This window comes from Aplysia californica, unplaced genomic scaffold (assembly GCF_000002075.1).
Source record: "Aplysia californica isolate F4 #8 unplaced genomic scaffold, AplCal3.0 scaffold00065, whole genome shotgun sequence".
Lineage (NCBI taxonomy): Eukaryota > Metazoa > Mollusca > Gastropoda > Aplysiida > Aplysiidae > Aplysia > Aplysia californica.
This window is the reverse complement of record NW_004797335.1, coordinates 773,321-788,320: the sequence shown is the minus strand read 5'-3', so window position 1 is coordinate 788,320 and position 15,000 is coordinate 773,321. Positions and strand designations below refer to the sequence as shown.

At 37.9% G+C, this 15,000-nt stretch overlaps 1 protein-coding gene across 2 annotated transcripts in view; it reads left to right on the top strand.

Moving 5' to 3' along the window:
• The window catches only part of LOC101853447 (short transient receptor potential channel 4-associated protein), a 38,686-nt gene that overhangs the window by 9,717 nt on the left and 13,969 nt on the right, over window positions 1–15,000 (top strand). The window contains exons 6-17 of one of the 2 annotated variants that reach the window (XM_005093499.3): window positions 377–536; window positions 1,219–1,329; window positions 1,844–1,906; window positions 2,749–2,811; window positions 3,223–3,345; window positions 3,656–3,789; window positions 5,797–5,876; window positions 8,936–8,996; window positions 10,686–10,744; window positions 11,283–11,338; window positions 11,841–11,886; window positions 12,797–12,886. In XM_005093499.3, coding sequence (XP_005093556.1) covers window positions 377–536; window positions 1,219–1,329; window positions 1,844–1,906; window positions 2,749–2,811; window positions 3,223–3,345; window positions 3,656–3,789; window positions 5,797–5,876; window positions 8,936–8,996; window positions 10,686–10,744; window positions 11,283–11,338; window positions 11,841–11,886; window positions 12,797–12,886 — 1,046 coding nt within the window. The remainder of the gene's footprint in view (window positions 1–376; window positions 537–1,218; window positions 1,330–1,843; window positions 1,907–2,748; window positions 2,812–3,222; window positions 3,346–3,655; window positions 3,790–5,796; window positions 5,877–8,935; window positions 8,997–10,685; window positions 10,745–11,282; window positions 11,339–11,840; window positions 11,887–12,796; window positions 12,887–15,000) is intronic. The other variant, XM_005093500.3, reaches the window with a different exon arrangement.

The window sequence follows — 15,000 nt, the reverse complement described above, 5'->3', positions numbered from 1 at the left end:
TGTGCATTGTGTATACAAGTTCAAAAGTGCTGTCTCAGTGATGTGGTGCCAGATGATGATTCCAAATGTATTTTGTGCTGCCACAGTCCAAGTCATGTGTCAGGGGGACCACAGAAAAGTGTGAAACAGTGGTCATGTGTTGGGTTAGATGTTCAACTATGTCTGCCATTTGTGGAGGAAAGATGGTCTCTCATAATTGGGTCATTTTGGTTCCTTTTCTTAGAAATGGTTCTGTTTAGAAAATTGTGTACTTTGAAGCCCAATAGTAAACTTGTAGATAATATTGCATCTTCATTGGTGTTTTGATATAATTTGTAAATTTTTGAATATTGTAATTGCTGATTTATTTATGTTTTGTGCATATGTCTGCCCACAGTATGATGGTAAGAAACCCATCTCCAAAGAGCTTTCCTGTGATGAGACAATGAACTACCTGTTTACTTTATTAGCAAGCAAGAAGACATTTGTGAATGCATGTCAACTTGTGGAGGACATTTTGCAACACAGAAGAGAGGTCCTAGACTTGCACAGCATTGGTAAGTTGATCGTGGAACAGTCACTTCAGTAGCTGGCTTGTGTGCTTAGCTGGTTTGTTCATGTCCCATTGGGTTTTTTAGGATTGTTGGTTTTTAGTTTAGTTATTGTTTAGAAACATTTGGCATGCTTTTAGTTACATTTTTATTTCCTTATTGTTGTTTTAGTCGGATACACCATCATAGTAGGTCGTACACTATGGACAACATCAGCACAAATATAGTTTGTTGTGACAAAGGGGTGTTTTGCTTTTTAAGAATCATTTTTGTTGTTAGTTTTTTGGTTTTCACATCCTTTTTCTAATGTTTGGTTTGTTTTAAGCTAAAGAGAACGATTTTGTGCCAAATTGAGTTTCCATGATAGTAGTCTTCTGTGGAAATCAGAAATCCACAATGTCAATGGAGAGCAGACAAATTTTCTTATTTTCCTCTTTTCACTCTCTTCCTCTGCTCCTTCCCTTTTCATTAAATCCGTGCATTCTACCCAGAATTTATTTTTACAATTCTATGAGAAATGTACATATTATTCATTGGTGAACTGTTTTACAGTTTTGGGCCCAGAGAATACAATTTATCAAGAGAGAAAAAACTATTTCATTTTTTCACCCAAAAAATTGTACCTGCATTGTGCATGTGGTCTGGTCAACAGGTTTATTAATTTAATTTTTTGTTTTTGACATTTCAGCTAACTTACGAACTCTTGTCGGATGCCTAGATGATTCTCAACTTGCCAACTTCTGTCGGATATTAGCAGTGGCCATTTCAGACTTGGACATTTATGAAAACAAATCTTCCCGTGAGTAAACAATAATATCTGTGTCTACTTCGGTAAAGAATGTGGTTGTCTGTAGTGGATGGAAGATTATGAATTTAGATTTTAGAATACAGTTTCTCTATAGAATTATCCTTCTGTGACTTTACATTTAGGGTTTTCAATTATGGCCATAATTATTCAGTATAATTGGGTCTTTCTTTTTTCATTTCTGGGATTCAGATCACTAGATTTAATTGATAAAATTAGTTTGTGAAGCAGAATTGTTTTGACTTATTGTGTACTGTACCTTCTCAAGATGTAAGTAACACAAGAAACAAAAATATGTGTGGTTTAGTCTGTGGCCAAATGATGTTTTTTAATATTGTTTCTTCATTTCCCTTTCCATCATTGTCATCTTACATTCCCTTCATCTCACCCGCCCACCCCCCTATATTTTTAATTTTTACAAGAAGTCTTTTCCTTCTCTTTTTGTATATTCTTTGACTTCCTTGAAATGCCATTTCTTGTAATGTGTTTCTATTCTTTTTCTTTCCAGTTTTTGCACAAAATAAACAGAAAAGAAGCAAAGGGTTTGTGAATGTACGAGACATCAATCAAGGTATATGAGGCTCTCTTTTCTTGTCCTTAAATTTTGTTTTTATTGAGGTGTCTATTGACTATTTCCACTTGATTCAGTCTAGGAAAATGTACATGTTTATATTATATATTTGTCCATTTTTGTCTGGTTTCTGGTTATGTATGTAATGTGTAGAGATGTTGGTTGGTGGATGCTCATGTGTGGTCTGCTGCTTTGTTTCAGTTTTGGTGTTTGGTTCTGTTCTTGAAAAAATATATTGCAGTTTGTTTGACTTCTGCCTTAACTTTCCCTCAACTGTATCTGTGTGTATAATGTTATCTTTTGTGTCCTCCCACCGTCAGATTTATAGGAGACTACAGCTGAATAGTTTGAAATTATTTAATACTCTAATGAGGGTTACTCTGTTGATGATATGCTTTCTGTTGTACTCACATTGAAATTGGAGGGAATGAAATGGTTTCAATAGTATATAAACATGGATTTATTAAAGGTATGGTGAAAATAGATTCTAGAATGGAATGCAAGCCCCTTGCATGAGTGACTCAAAGAGCTGACTTTGTGCATGAGCTTACCATGGATAAGAAGGTTGATTAAGGGGAGCCAGACACTTTGTGAATTGTGAGTCCTCCAAGGAATTCAGGACGTTGAATGAGGCCAGAGACTGGAGTTGGTGACAACTCGAAAACTGTTTAACTGTTTTTGGCCAAGTCACTTTTTAAAAAATACAGTAAATAAAAATTGATTTTAGATTCAGTATTTCTCATACTTCGATGTTATTGAACAAACCTGGTATATTTCTTCCATCTAGTTTCATGCATTGTTGAATGTTGTGTGTATATCCAAAACTTTCAATCTTTCTGCAGAGCTACTATTAAGTATACCAGAATTGTTGCCTCGACTTGTACAGATTGCGATCAATAAAGAATGTAAGTAATGCTGTACATTTTTCTCTTCTAATCCAAAATTTTAATTAACACGAAAATAAAATGTATTAATTCAATGTCAGAGCTAGATCTTTTATTCTTAGTAATGTCTGAGAGAAGAAAACCCACTTCCAAAGAGACTCTCATGGAAATATAAATTGCAAGGCAGAAGCTTACATTTTATGGGTAGGTCGGGCTCTGTTTTTTAATTGTTGGGCAGTGTTGTTCCTTAGAAATTATAATATATATTCCCAAGAAATGAGACAGGACACTCAGTTGTTTTAGTTTCTCTTTAAATGTATCTAACTGCCAAATCCAACAAAACACCACTTATAAATACAGTGTTCTTTTAAGAGATTAAGAATGTCAATGAAATGTGAAGGTTGAAAGCACATATGTGTATCGTTTGTACAGACACTCCACGATACAGAGGCATGCCCAGTGAATTGGACTGCTGGATGGAGTGGATTGACAACCAAATGGCAGATGAAGTATATGAACCTCAAGCAGCTGATGATTTCGATGACTTTATCGGAGGTATGTTTGTTTTTGTTTTTTTATTATGTGTAATGCTTTTGAGACTATCTTAGAAATATGAAGAAAAAAAATTAATTAGTGATCTTTTATTTGTTTGGATGCAAAACTTACTCGTTTTTGTAAAATCAGTGCCTTTACCCTCCTGATAAAATATATTGGCTACAAATGCCTTTCGTTTTTTGTTTTTTTTAAAATGATCTAAGAAATGATTCATCTTTCTTCCTTTCGCTGATACTGATGCAAATGGGTGTAATTTTGCAGTAAAAGTAAAATGTTACCCTTTGAAATCCTCCTCACTCCAATTGTACAGGTGTATCGGAGCCAACATCAGACGGCAGCCCTATGGTGGCCCAGCAAGCTCTCACCATCACAGAAGAACTGGTGCAGAGGGTGGAAGTTGTCTATGTACTCGGGTTATTCTTACTTGGCAAACATAGGAAAAAGGTGAGCAGACAGAATTTTTTTAAAGTGTGCTTGTTTTTCTTAAGTATCGATTATTCCACGGTTTTATATATTGACAATGTCTAAGAGTTTTACCCAATTCTAGAAGTTGTTTAGCCTTGCAGGACAAGAGCAAGAATTAGTCAACTTCATAGTTAGGTACCCTAGATAATCTAGTTGCAGTCAGTTTGGCAGTCTCTGTGTTTACATCTCGGTATGAAAAAAATGGCCTTGCAGTAGAGTTGGGGCGAGCGGACGGACGGGTTCGTTACTCGCGGACTCAGTCAGAGCGAACGGGTAACGGACGGCCCTGAGAACGAACTGCGAACCTCAAGACAGTTCGTTTTTTGGGTCCGCTCCACAATTTGACTCTCTCAGGGAGCGGACTGCGGACCTCAAGCCTCAAGTCAGTTCGTTTTTTGGGTCCGCTCCTCAATTTTATTCACTGGGCGGGCGGGCGAACGGACGAACTCTAGCAGACGAGATACTCGACGCGAGATTAGACCCATCGTCTATTGTTTGTTAATTAGGCCTGATGTTTCAAACCACTAGCGGTGCCACAGGGAGTGAGAGAGGCTGGTGACGTAGTACTATGTGTGTAACCTTTCACCTCGTGCGTGGGGCACACTGTGTACGTTCCTATGATCGCAAAGGCGAGGGGGGGGGGGGGGATTTCCGCCGTGAACGCCTAGCTACAATGTGAGGCAGGAGGGTGATTTTTTAATTTATTTATTAATTTTTTTGGGGGGGGGGGGGGGGTTGTAAGTTGTAGGCAATGGAAGGAGTCATTCCCGTCCGTCCGTCCGCCTGCTCGAATACATGGAGTCTCTTGGTCCGCTCGCTCGCTAAACGAACTTTTGTCTCTGCACGATGTGTAGCGAACTACTCTTCACAAACGGACGGTTCGTTACCCGTCCGCTCGTTTGCGGGTAGTGCCAGCGGGTAGTTCGTTACCCGCGGACGCTAATTTTGCGAGCCCGACCCAACCCTACCTTGCAGGACAAGAGCAAGAACTAGTCAACTTAAGGGGAGACGTACACTCCCGGAAAAATTTTCTTAACGGATGACTTTTATTCAATTTCATATAATTGTGCGAGAAGTTCATAGGTAAATAGGATGTACTAGGGGTGAATTTGTTGAATTTTTCTAAAAATGGGTCTCTGTGGCGGCCGTCTTGGATTTTCAAACCAGTTTCTTAGTGCAGAAGAATTTCATAGTAAATATTGAATTATCAGTCTGAAATTTGGCACACAAGTACAAACTTATATGAACTGGGGATCCATGAAAGGATTTAGACCTATCTTTAAAACTAAAAAAATGAGCCCAAAGTCATTGGACCCCCTAGAGTCAGTTGACGAAATTTTGGGGTACAAATTACAAAAAAAATTGAATATTTCCTCAAGTTACCAATATTTTCCAATTCCCTTTCATAGATCCCCAGAATCAATCTTAAAGCACCTGTACACCAAATTTGAAGCTTCTAGCTTCTGTAGTTTTATAAAAACTCCTTGCACCCAGGAGGTCACATATGTCAAAAAGTAGATTTTGAGAAAAACAGAAAAAACAGGGATTTTTTAAAGGATTTTTAGAGCAATTTGCACTTTTCAAATACCCTTTTAGGTCATTTAGGGTGTTTTTTCAACAGTTTCTTCATTTTGACTCGATAGAACAGATATCAAAGGATGTTTTTCCGCAAAAAACAGAAGTTGGATAGTTTGAAAAATTGTATCGATATTGCCTTGGATCGCCGACCAGGGTCTTCCTTTAATAGTTAGGTACCCTAGAAAATCTAGTAGAAGTCAGTTTGGCAGTCCCTGTGTTTACATCTTGATATGAAAAAAACTATTTGGAGATATGATTCTTTTCTGGACAGTTTTACTGTACTCTTCCGCCAGATCAGCCTGTTATGAATGTTTTGGTCCTTTTTCAGTGGTTTTTTAATACTTTCTCGTTTTTCTCAGCAAAATCTGTGTTGACATGAGATTTAAATGAGCTTATTTGTCTTTCCAGGTGCAAAGAAAACTTGCAGAGTTGAAACTTGCTTCCGGTTTGAGTGAGCTCTTTGACCAGTTCATCTGGAAGTGCCAAGTGTAAGTCTTATGAATGTTTTTTTTTTCATTATTTCTAGGGTTTTTTCCTGGTCTCGTCTGTATTATTATATTGTTAATGTGTATACGTGGAGGGACGAGTAGAAAGAGAGAGAGATGATCAATCATAATTTCATGGACAGAAACCAGTCATACAGGGTACCTTTTGTTTAGGTTATAAAAATTCAGACAGCTGAAGGAAAATTTTTTTTAAATGTCGCACTGCTAGACAAAAATTTGGTAGTAAACTTGACATTATATGCCTTCTTAATTCTAGTGTGTGAGTTGTCATTGCATTTGCTATTCATTGAGATTTGCAGGGTCCCCCACCAGGTCAGGAAATCGGGAAAAAGACGGGAATTTTGAGATGGGTCTGGAAAAAGTCGGGAAAGGATGGATAGGGCCTGCGTAATTATAGTGGTGTAGCTATCTAGACAGTATGGTTGACGAATAATGAAGAGGAAACATAATTGAATCAAATCATGGTAAGGAATACAGAGGTGAGATATCATTGTTAAGTGAAATAAGCTACTAACAGGGTGACTGCCCGGCCCGGAAATTACTCGCAGAGACCCTGAAATGCCCGTGGAATTTGAGAAAATATGTAAATTGCCTCGGGGGAAGACCTGGAAAAATACATAAAGTTCTTGAATATTTGGAAATCAAATTGGATAACGTACTTAAATTCATTTTTGCCAGTCGCTATTGTGATATTTGTTCAGCTTTTCCTGGTCTGAGAGTACGTTTCACGCATGCAGGCGGAAGTGTATTTTTAACACCGAGGATCGATCGGGAAGAATCAAGATCTACTTTCGCTTAAGTTACCACCCAGAAATTTTCCGCTAATAGTCTGATAGATAATGCAACATTTTGTAACATGCAGGTTGCTGTGTGGCCATGAAAATAAATCAATATTAAATCATCCTGTGCTGTCACTTGTGAAAAAAAAAAGTTAGTTATACAAGTGTTTTGTCAGGCTCACCATCGTGACTGGTCAGTGAACCTGCGCGTTCGCATCACATTATAAGGCATCATGTGAGTACCGACGGTCTGATGGCTGTGAAGTATAGGACTCCGGAATGGGGGGAGGGTTATTGATTGATTTTTTTTTTTAAGACACACTCAGGGGGACTGAAGGCAACGCTAGAGGACAAAAACAACTAGGAAGCAAATTTTTAGTATTTAGAATTTTGATAACTACAATAAGAGCTCTCTTTATATATAGTTTATGTAGGCTAATATAAGGAGAAAATATAAATGAGTAAAAACAGACTGAAGTACCTAACTCATACAAGATCCCAGTGCCACATTGACATGTTCACTGGATATAATGTACCTACATGTGTGCTTGTGTTTTCACAAACATAAACATATATATAGAAATAGATATAAATGGAGCACACAGTGTCATTGTTATGTAACATGTCCCTGGAAAATTGAGAAGCTTGGTTGGCTGTCACCCAGTATTATAATCATCTATTGTTTGAAGTATATACTGCAAAATGTACATATGCATTCATTTAAAGACATTTTGAGTTATTATTGATAGATCTAGATAGGGTTTTTTGGGGGATCATTCTTGACAGGTCTTGAAAAAAATTTCCAGGATTTGGTGGGAACTCTGGATTTGAATTTTCACACTTTTGGGGAAACTTTGACAGGTCCTGTTAAGAAAACACTGTTGCAGAACATGGAATCATGTAATTTTCATTTGAGGGGTGGGGATAGAAAGGTTTGAGTTTGTATGCAAATTATTGGACGGCTAAAGTTAATGTAATTGGCCATTTATGGGCTGAATAGATCAATTCAGAAAACCTTATGAACAATACATACAGCTATCATAACATTGTTATCACTTACAGCAATTACTGAAAGAATCTCTTTGGCTTCGTATTACACTGAACGCAGTTGCGTTGTTTTGTTATAATGGGGAGAGAGTTTTGGATCATTCCCAAAAAAATTGTGACAGTGGACATTATTGCACAGGGAGTAACAAGACCGGTCAGCAAGTCTTACAGCGAAATTGTTACTGATTCATTGCTGAGTGGATGGTTGGCGGATGCTCTGGTGTGGTTTGCTTCTTCTTTCCTATCAAACATCTATCGTCCTTAGCCTTATCTCAGGGATGCCACTTTTCTGCTTTTTTCCCGATATTTTCGGTATTTTGATCCTGATCCGCTATTCCGTTGTTGAGATCGAGAAAGAATCTATAGTTGGAAGAAAAAAAAAAAATGAAACCCACACACACAACAACTTGCGCCAGATGTTCAAATAACGGGAAAACGAAGACTTTGCCATAAGTTCAAATAACGGGGAGTGCTTATGTTTGTTTGTCATTTCTTTCTATGTATACACCCTTTGGGTTTCAAATTGATATTCATATATGTTAACGAGACCGTGGCGCGTGGATTTTCAGCTATTTAAAAAAAAGTAGGGTGGCATCCCTGTTATCTCTCCTTCTTTTTTATGTTTGTTACTCTCTTGTAAAACCTCTAATCTCCTGGCGCTCATATGACCTTATGCAGTTGCGAGTGCCGTAAAACCTCTACTAATAAAAAAAAAAGATTCATTGCTTAGGAAAATGTTTGTACTGCGACTTAGCTCCCAGCATTTCTTCAGTGTTGTTAGGTAGAGGCAAATCCAGCTGAGCAGCAGCAACCACAGTTGTTTGCACTGGCCTTCTCATACACACTCTTGCAGGGTTGATGTTGGAATGAACTGACTCATACCCCAGTTCAGTTGTAACGGTAAGAATACTTGTCAGTTTCTCACGGGCAGAAGCCAGTGAAGTGAGAATTTTTGTCAATTGCAGTTTATCTGGTGAAGTTATTTGGTTCAAAGCACCAAATGATGGTTATAACAGTTTTCCTGGTGTAGAAGGAGATAATTCAAGAACTTAGTATTATTTTTGTGATTGTTCGATGATTTTTACCATTACAAGTTGCACTTGCAATTATTGTGACCTATTTGCTACATCCCATTTGTACTTCATGGTTATACTTGATTTTCATGAAGTAAATCCTTTCCGTATTTTCAATGTCGTATGTCTTTGACTTTTGTAGGAGCCGTTCTCAAACAAGAAACAGACTAAGGGGTCACAACTCATCGTGTGAATGCAGTCCGGTAAGTCATGTTACCTTTTGTGTGTGCGAACATGTCTGAGGCTTTTTTGTAGAAACGTATTTTGGATGTTTGTTTTTTTTTAAACAGTTCTCATTAATTGTCTGAATTTTATTTATTAAAATTTTTTTTTCGCTCTTGAGCTCTGTCCTAGATTTTTTTCACCAAAAATAGACTCAGGAAAAATGACTCCCAAACTGCGAGATAGGCTCGCATTAACTCATGTCCTGCGCCTGTGCTGAGATGCGCATCTTATCAGCAACCGATTACGTCGGACGTTCCGGGTGGGCCGCTGGGGTCACTCAGTGTGTACTGTTGGTGTACAGCGAGCGGGCCTGGAAACGTGTGTTTTCGCCATGAATACCATGAGAGTGTGTTATTTGATGATGAAAATAACACTCTATATTTTATAGCTTTCTATTTATAAAGTGTTACAAACACATGAATAACCCCCTCTCATAAGCTGATAAGACATTGCGAGTAGTTACGCCCATTCGAATAACCTTTATTGACGCTCTTGTTGTTATGTATGACCTGGGGTTCGAAAGGGGATAATATAGGTCAATATCTGAATGTTTTGCTCTCAAATTGTTCTTTGTACCTGCACAATGGTATTCAAAAGTGTCAAACAAGACTATTTTTTATTAGATAGTATCATTTCATACAAAATCAAGCTCATTTGAAAGTTTTGTATTGAAAAATGGAAGTCTTGTTTCCTGACTATCCTTTCGAGCTCCTCATGTCTAAGTGGGTCAATTTGTTTTAATTTCATTGGACGAACATCTAGAGCTACCAACTTCGTGTGTTTTGAATGAGACGTATGCCTCGGTTATGAACCAACGCAGGCGGTTCTAGAAGAAGGCCACAAACGCACACAAACTTAAGCAGACTGGCGCGCTCACACTTGAGCTGCGTGAATGCGGGTCTGGCGCGGGACCCGAATGGAACGGAGATGATGTTCGGCACGTGCACTGATCCAGGGGCTGGACTGACACGAGACTGGAATGAAGGCGAGGTGTCGGAATAGGCTTATTGGGCATCATTAACCCGCCCCGCGCAAGACGAGGGTTAAGTTTATAGATTAATGCTATGATTGAAACCTAACTGAGAAAATTTGGTATAACAGACCTGCTAAGTACACTGATGAAATCGGAGCCTTCCGATTTTTTAATTACTTTTTTTTCCCTATGAACCCTGATCAGATTTGCAATAAATTCTGTTTCCATTGGTCATATGCAACTTATCATACATGACGGGAAAACACACATGTTTATTTGCAAAGATCAGCTCATAATCTGAATATATTGGGGTTCTGGAGACTCCTAATTTTCAGGGTGGATTCTAATGAAAACTTTTCTTTTTTGGGTCATGTAAAAGTGTGTAATAATAAACAACGTGTTTTACTTGGAGAAAATAGCATCAAATCGAAAATCTATAAATTTGACCCAGTGTCGATTTTTGGCAAGTATCTCAATTTATGGATTGCGAGAAATAACTAATTTTGTCAGCATGCTTCACAATTCATTAGCAGAGAATTTCTTAGTAGAAATGTCATGTCAGCAAAGTCTTAATTGCTTTCATTTGCCTTGCGCTAGTCTCTAGTCTCATGACCTGTTCAATGCAATTGTTTGATTTTTTAAAATTTTCAGTTGAATACAGCAGTATATATTGCATACTTTGATTTTCTTTCAGGAAGTGGCACTGAAAATCCAGTTTTTGCGACTTGTCCATAGTTTCTGTGATCATTCAGAGTGAGTATTTAATGGTTCTAGATTGGCGTATGTAATGTATTGCTCATTAACATGTGCAAGAAGACAGTGACATTTGAGAGGTCCTTTTGTCAATCGTGTCTATAGCTAGTGATTTTTTTCTTTTCAAACACTATAGATGTATTTCCTTTAAGAATTTTAGTAAATGACTGTCTGTGTAAGAGAAACTTCATATCTGTTTTAAGCTTTGTATGCTCTTGGCAAAAGAAGGGGTTGCTCATACTACAAAAGATGTATCTGTGAAGCTTTTTCGCTTTGTGTCTACACATTGCATTCTTTTTATTTATTTTTTTCAGGTCTTCTTGGACTGTTATTGAATCCGTGTCCTTGTCATAAAGTTGAACATCTGCTCCTTTTTTTAATTCCCTCCATCTCTACCAAGGATTGCATTCTTTCTTTTCCAAATCATCTAGGGAAATTTTTATCATGTTTACATGGACGATATGAATAAAGATGCTACAGTGTTTCACTTTTCTGTATAAAATACAATTCATTTAATGTGCTTTGCTTTTCATTGCAGTTACAAGCACCTGCTGTTATCAAAAAGCGAACTCAACGAGGTTAAAAAAATAAATTGTGAGTTTTTTTTAGCCTTTTTATTTTTCTTTTTTTCACACTATTGTGTTTGTATCAATAGTGGTTAAATTTTGTTCAAAACTGGGACCTAAGAAATTGTTTGTTTGTTGTTTTGTTTGTAAAATATTTTTAAAACTGCAACAATATCGATATTCATATTATTTTATGTTTGTTTGATGAAAGTTAATTTGTTTACTAGCAGTGAAGTATGAATAGCCATTATACAGTTCTTGCCAAAGGCCAAATGTTGAAATGAACTCAAATGTTTTGATTTCTATAGAGTATTTTTTTGGTTAAAGTAGCTTTGAAATAAGATTTCTCAAATTGAGAAATATCTGTCGCGTTGTTGATCTGAAAGCCTCGAAGTATTAAGTATGAAAACTAAAATTCATTAAGACAGAAAATCTTGCCCGTTTGTGTTTGGCTGTTCATTGTTTCATTTCTGAAAATGATGACCACAGTAATTTCTGTGATTTGACTGTTATTTTCTTTCCCTTTGCAGTACGAGCTGGGGGGCTGGCATTGCAAAGTCTTGACAATATCAACAAGTAAGTAAATAGTAAAAAACTTTTCTAAATGATTTTTTGTTCTACAAATTCATTCTTTCTATTTGTAAGTATCCCATATTTCTAAGTCTGTAAAGTGTGTCACACTTTGTCCACATATAAAATATTCTGGAAATCAGTAAAACTTGCCAGCACATCCTTACAGTCTCCTTAGCAGGCTCCCAATAAGTAGTTACTTTTCCTTCTTTCCTTCTTCCTTCCTTCCTTCCTCCCTTCCTTCCTTCCTTCCTTCCTTCCTTCCTTCCTTCCTTCCTTCCTTCCTTCCTCCCTTCCGTCCTCCCTCCTGCCTTCCTTCCTGCCTTTCTGCCTTCCTTCTTTCCACATTGTTGTTCTTGTTCACCTTCTATCTTAGAGTGGGTGGTTGACGGGTGCTCTGGTGTTGTTAGCTACTTCTTTCCTATCAAATGCTATCAAACATCTATTGTCCTTGTCTCTCTTCCTTTTTAAAAAAAAATGTTACTCTGGAGTGACACCTAATCTTTGGCACTTACATAACCTGATTGTGTTACAAAGTGGGTGTTTGGTGGGTGCCCTGGTGTGGTTTGCTTCTTCTTTCCAATCAAACATCTATCGTCCTTATCTCCCCTTATGTTTGTTACTCTCTTGTAACACCTAATCTTTTGGCGCTCATATGACTGTATGCAGTTGCGAGCGCTGTAAAACCTCAACTAAAACTAAAACTGTGTTACAAATGCCATAGTACGTTTATTAAAACAAGAGGTTACTCTAAGTTTATGGTGTATGAAGATGTACTAATACTTCCTACAGGACTATGAAGTAAATGCTTACTTGCTCAACTTCTTGCCGGCCTTTGAAGTAAATGCTTACGTGCTCAAATTCTTGCCGGCCTATGAAGTAAATGCTTACTCGCTCTCTTGCTCTGTCTCCTCAGGCAACTCATGTGCAAGGGGTCGCGGGGGCTTCTCACCAAGATTGTGGAAGTGATGAAGAAGGAGCCGACCACCTCGACCTTCAGGTTATGGTTTGTTTCACTTCATTCATTACTCCTTTGTTTGTTTCGTGCCTGTGTTGTTTGTCGCTGTGGTGCTAAGCGTCAATGTGCTGCTACGTTCTGCGCAAAGAGAAAGGGGCAGAAGGTGCAATCTCAACTAATGTGTGACTAGAAAGGGCTTCATCGAAGTAGGCATTCTGTTCCCATATCATTTTTTCATTGAATCTAAAGGGGAAATGCAGGCAGTTATTGGCATTTCTAAAGCAAACTGCTTCATCTGTTTATTATTATTATAACTATTATTATTATGATATTATTGTAACACTTTATTAAGTGTTCCTATTTTTCAACTTGCCCTAAATTAGTGGGTGGTTGGCGGGTGCTCTGATGTGGTTTGCTTTCCTTTTTCTTAAAAAAAAAATGTATCGAATAAACATTTCTAAATTTTCATATAACAGGATTTTTGTCAGAATACCCATTTACAAATTTTTCAATTCATCTTGTATGACAAGTGGCTGAAACTTAATATATGACCCCATAATGGAACACTTTTTGAAGCTGTTTTTCAAAACTTATCCTTCAGACCTCGGGCTTTTACACCCAAATACCAAAATAGAGAGCTCAAATGCAGCATTGAAAGCTCAAATATCAGAATAGTCAAATTAATTCAACTCAATGAAAAGGGTAAGCAAATGTCAGCTCAAATATAATCACAGGAGAGCTCAAATGTAAACATGAGGGGAATCAAATTCGTCATTGTCCGTTCAAATGCAGCATAGGAAAGTTCAAGTCAAATTCAACAATACGAAAAACTACGAAGGTATGATGTAACCATCGTCTCCGAGTCAGGGGAAGCTACTCTGTCGCTTAGCAACGTTCGTTGTTTACTGTTCTGTTCACGTCTCTCGCATTCAATACTCACCGTCTGCTTTCTAGATCTAGATCTTGATCTACACCTTTTCAAATATCAAGTACCTAGTTCAGATCCAGCTATGGAAGTTCAAATATCTGTCTCTTAACTAAATTCGTTGTTTACTCTTCTCGTCTCTCTCCGTCAGCTGTGTAAATCTAGATCTAGATGTAACCGTCACCGTCATCTCATTTTGTTTGATCCAACACTTCGACCGTTGTAACAAATCTTACAATGAAGGAAGATACAGCAACAAATTAAGCATGCCTGACCAAAAATCAAATAATATCAAGAGTCAGTCTCGAGGATTAACAGAAAATACCGTTATACGAGAAGCCTTTCTGCGAAGTGACGATTATATCATGCTCGCTAAACAGTTGCAAATCAAACGAAATACTGCATATTACTGTACGCTGAGCAATGGAAAATGACGACGTTGTTGAAAAGAGATCTGGGAAAGTAACCACGGAAATAAAAGATGAGCTGTTTTCGATAGCCGAAAGCCACCTAGATTACACTTTCAACAAAATAAAAAGAGGTCTTCGAATGGGCCTGCCATACTCATCTCGCATTTTAAGATTTTAAGAGAGAGAGAGATAGGGAGGGGTGAGGTGGTTGAAGATAGACACAGGGAGAAATACAGCGAGAGTGAGAGAGATAGAGACAAAAAGAGACAGACAGACAGAAAGCGAAAAAGAGAGGGGGGGGTGGGGTAGCGAGACAGACAGACAGAAAGAGAAAGAGAGAGAGAGAGAGAGAGAGGGAGGTGAGAGAGAGAGAGAGAGAGAGAGAGAGAGAGAGAGAGAGAGAGAGAGAGAGAGAAAAGAGAAGAGATAGTTAGCAAAGGAAGAGTTCAGCCTTTAGAAGAGATTCTCATTATGTTGGACTGAGGCTAAACTTGCCGTAAATAACAGACTTCCTGTTGGTTGGGGCTATTATTTCCGCAGGCAAATATGTAAATTCCTTTTTTCTTCCAATGAAATGATTAGTTTCCTGTGAGCCCTCTGCTTCGTGGGGTCACTCTGCCTCCACTCTCTAAGCCTTTCCTTCGATTGGGGTTATCTACTCTTTTTGTTTCTGAAATATTGTGGTTGCAGTTGTCATTGTTGATGGTGTAGTGTTGTTGTTATTGTTGTTGTTGTCGTCGTTGTTGGTGGTAGTGTTGTTGTTGTTGTTTTTATTGGTGGTAGTGTTGTTGTTGTTGTTGTTGCTGTTGTTGTTGGTGGTGGTGGTA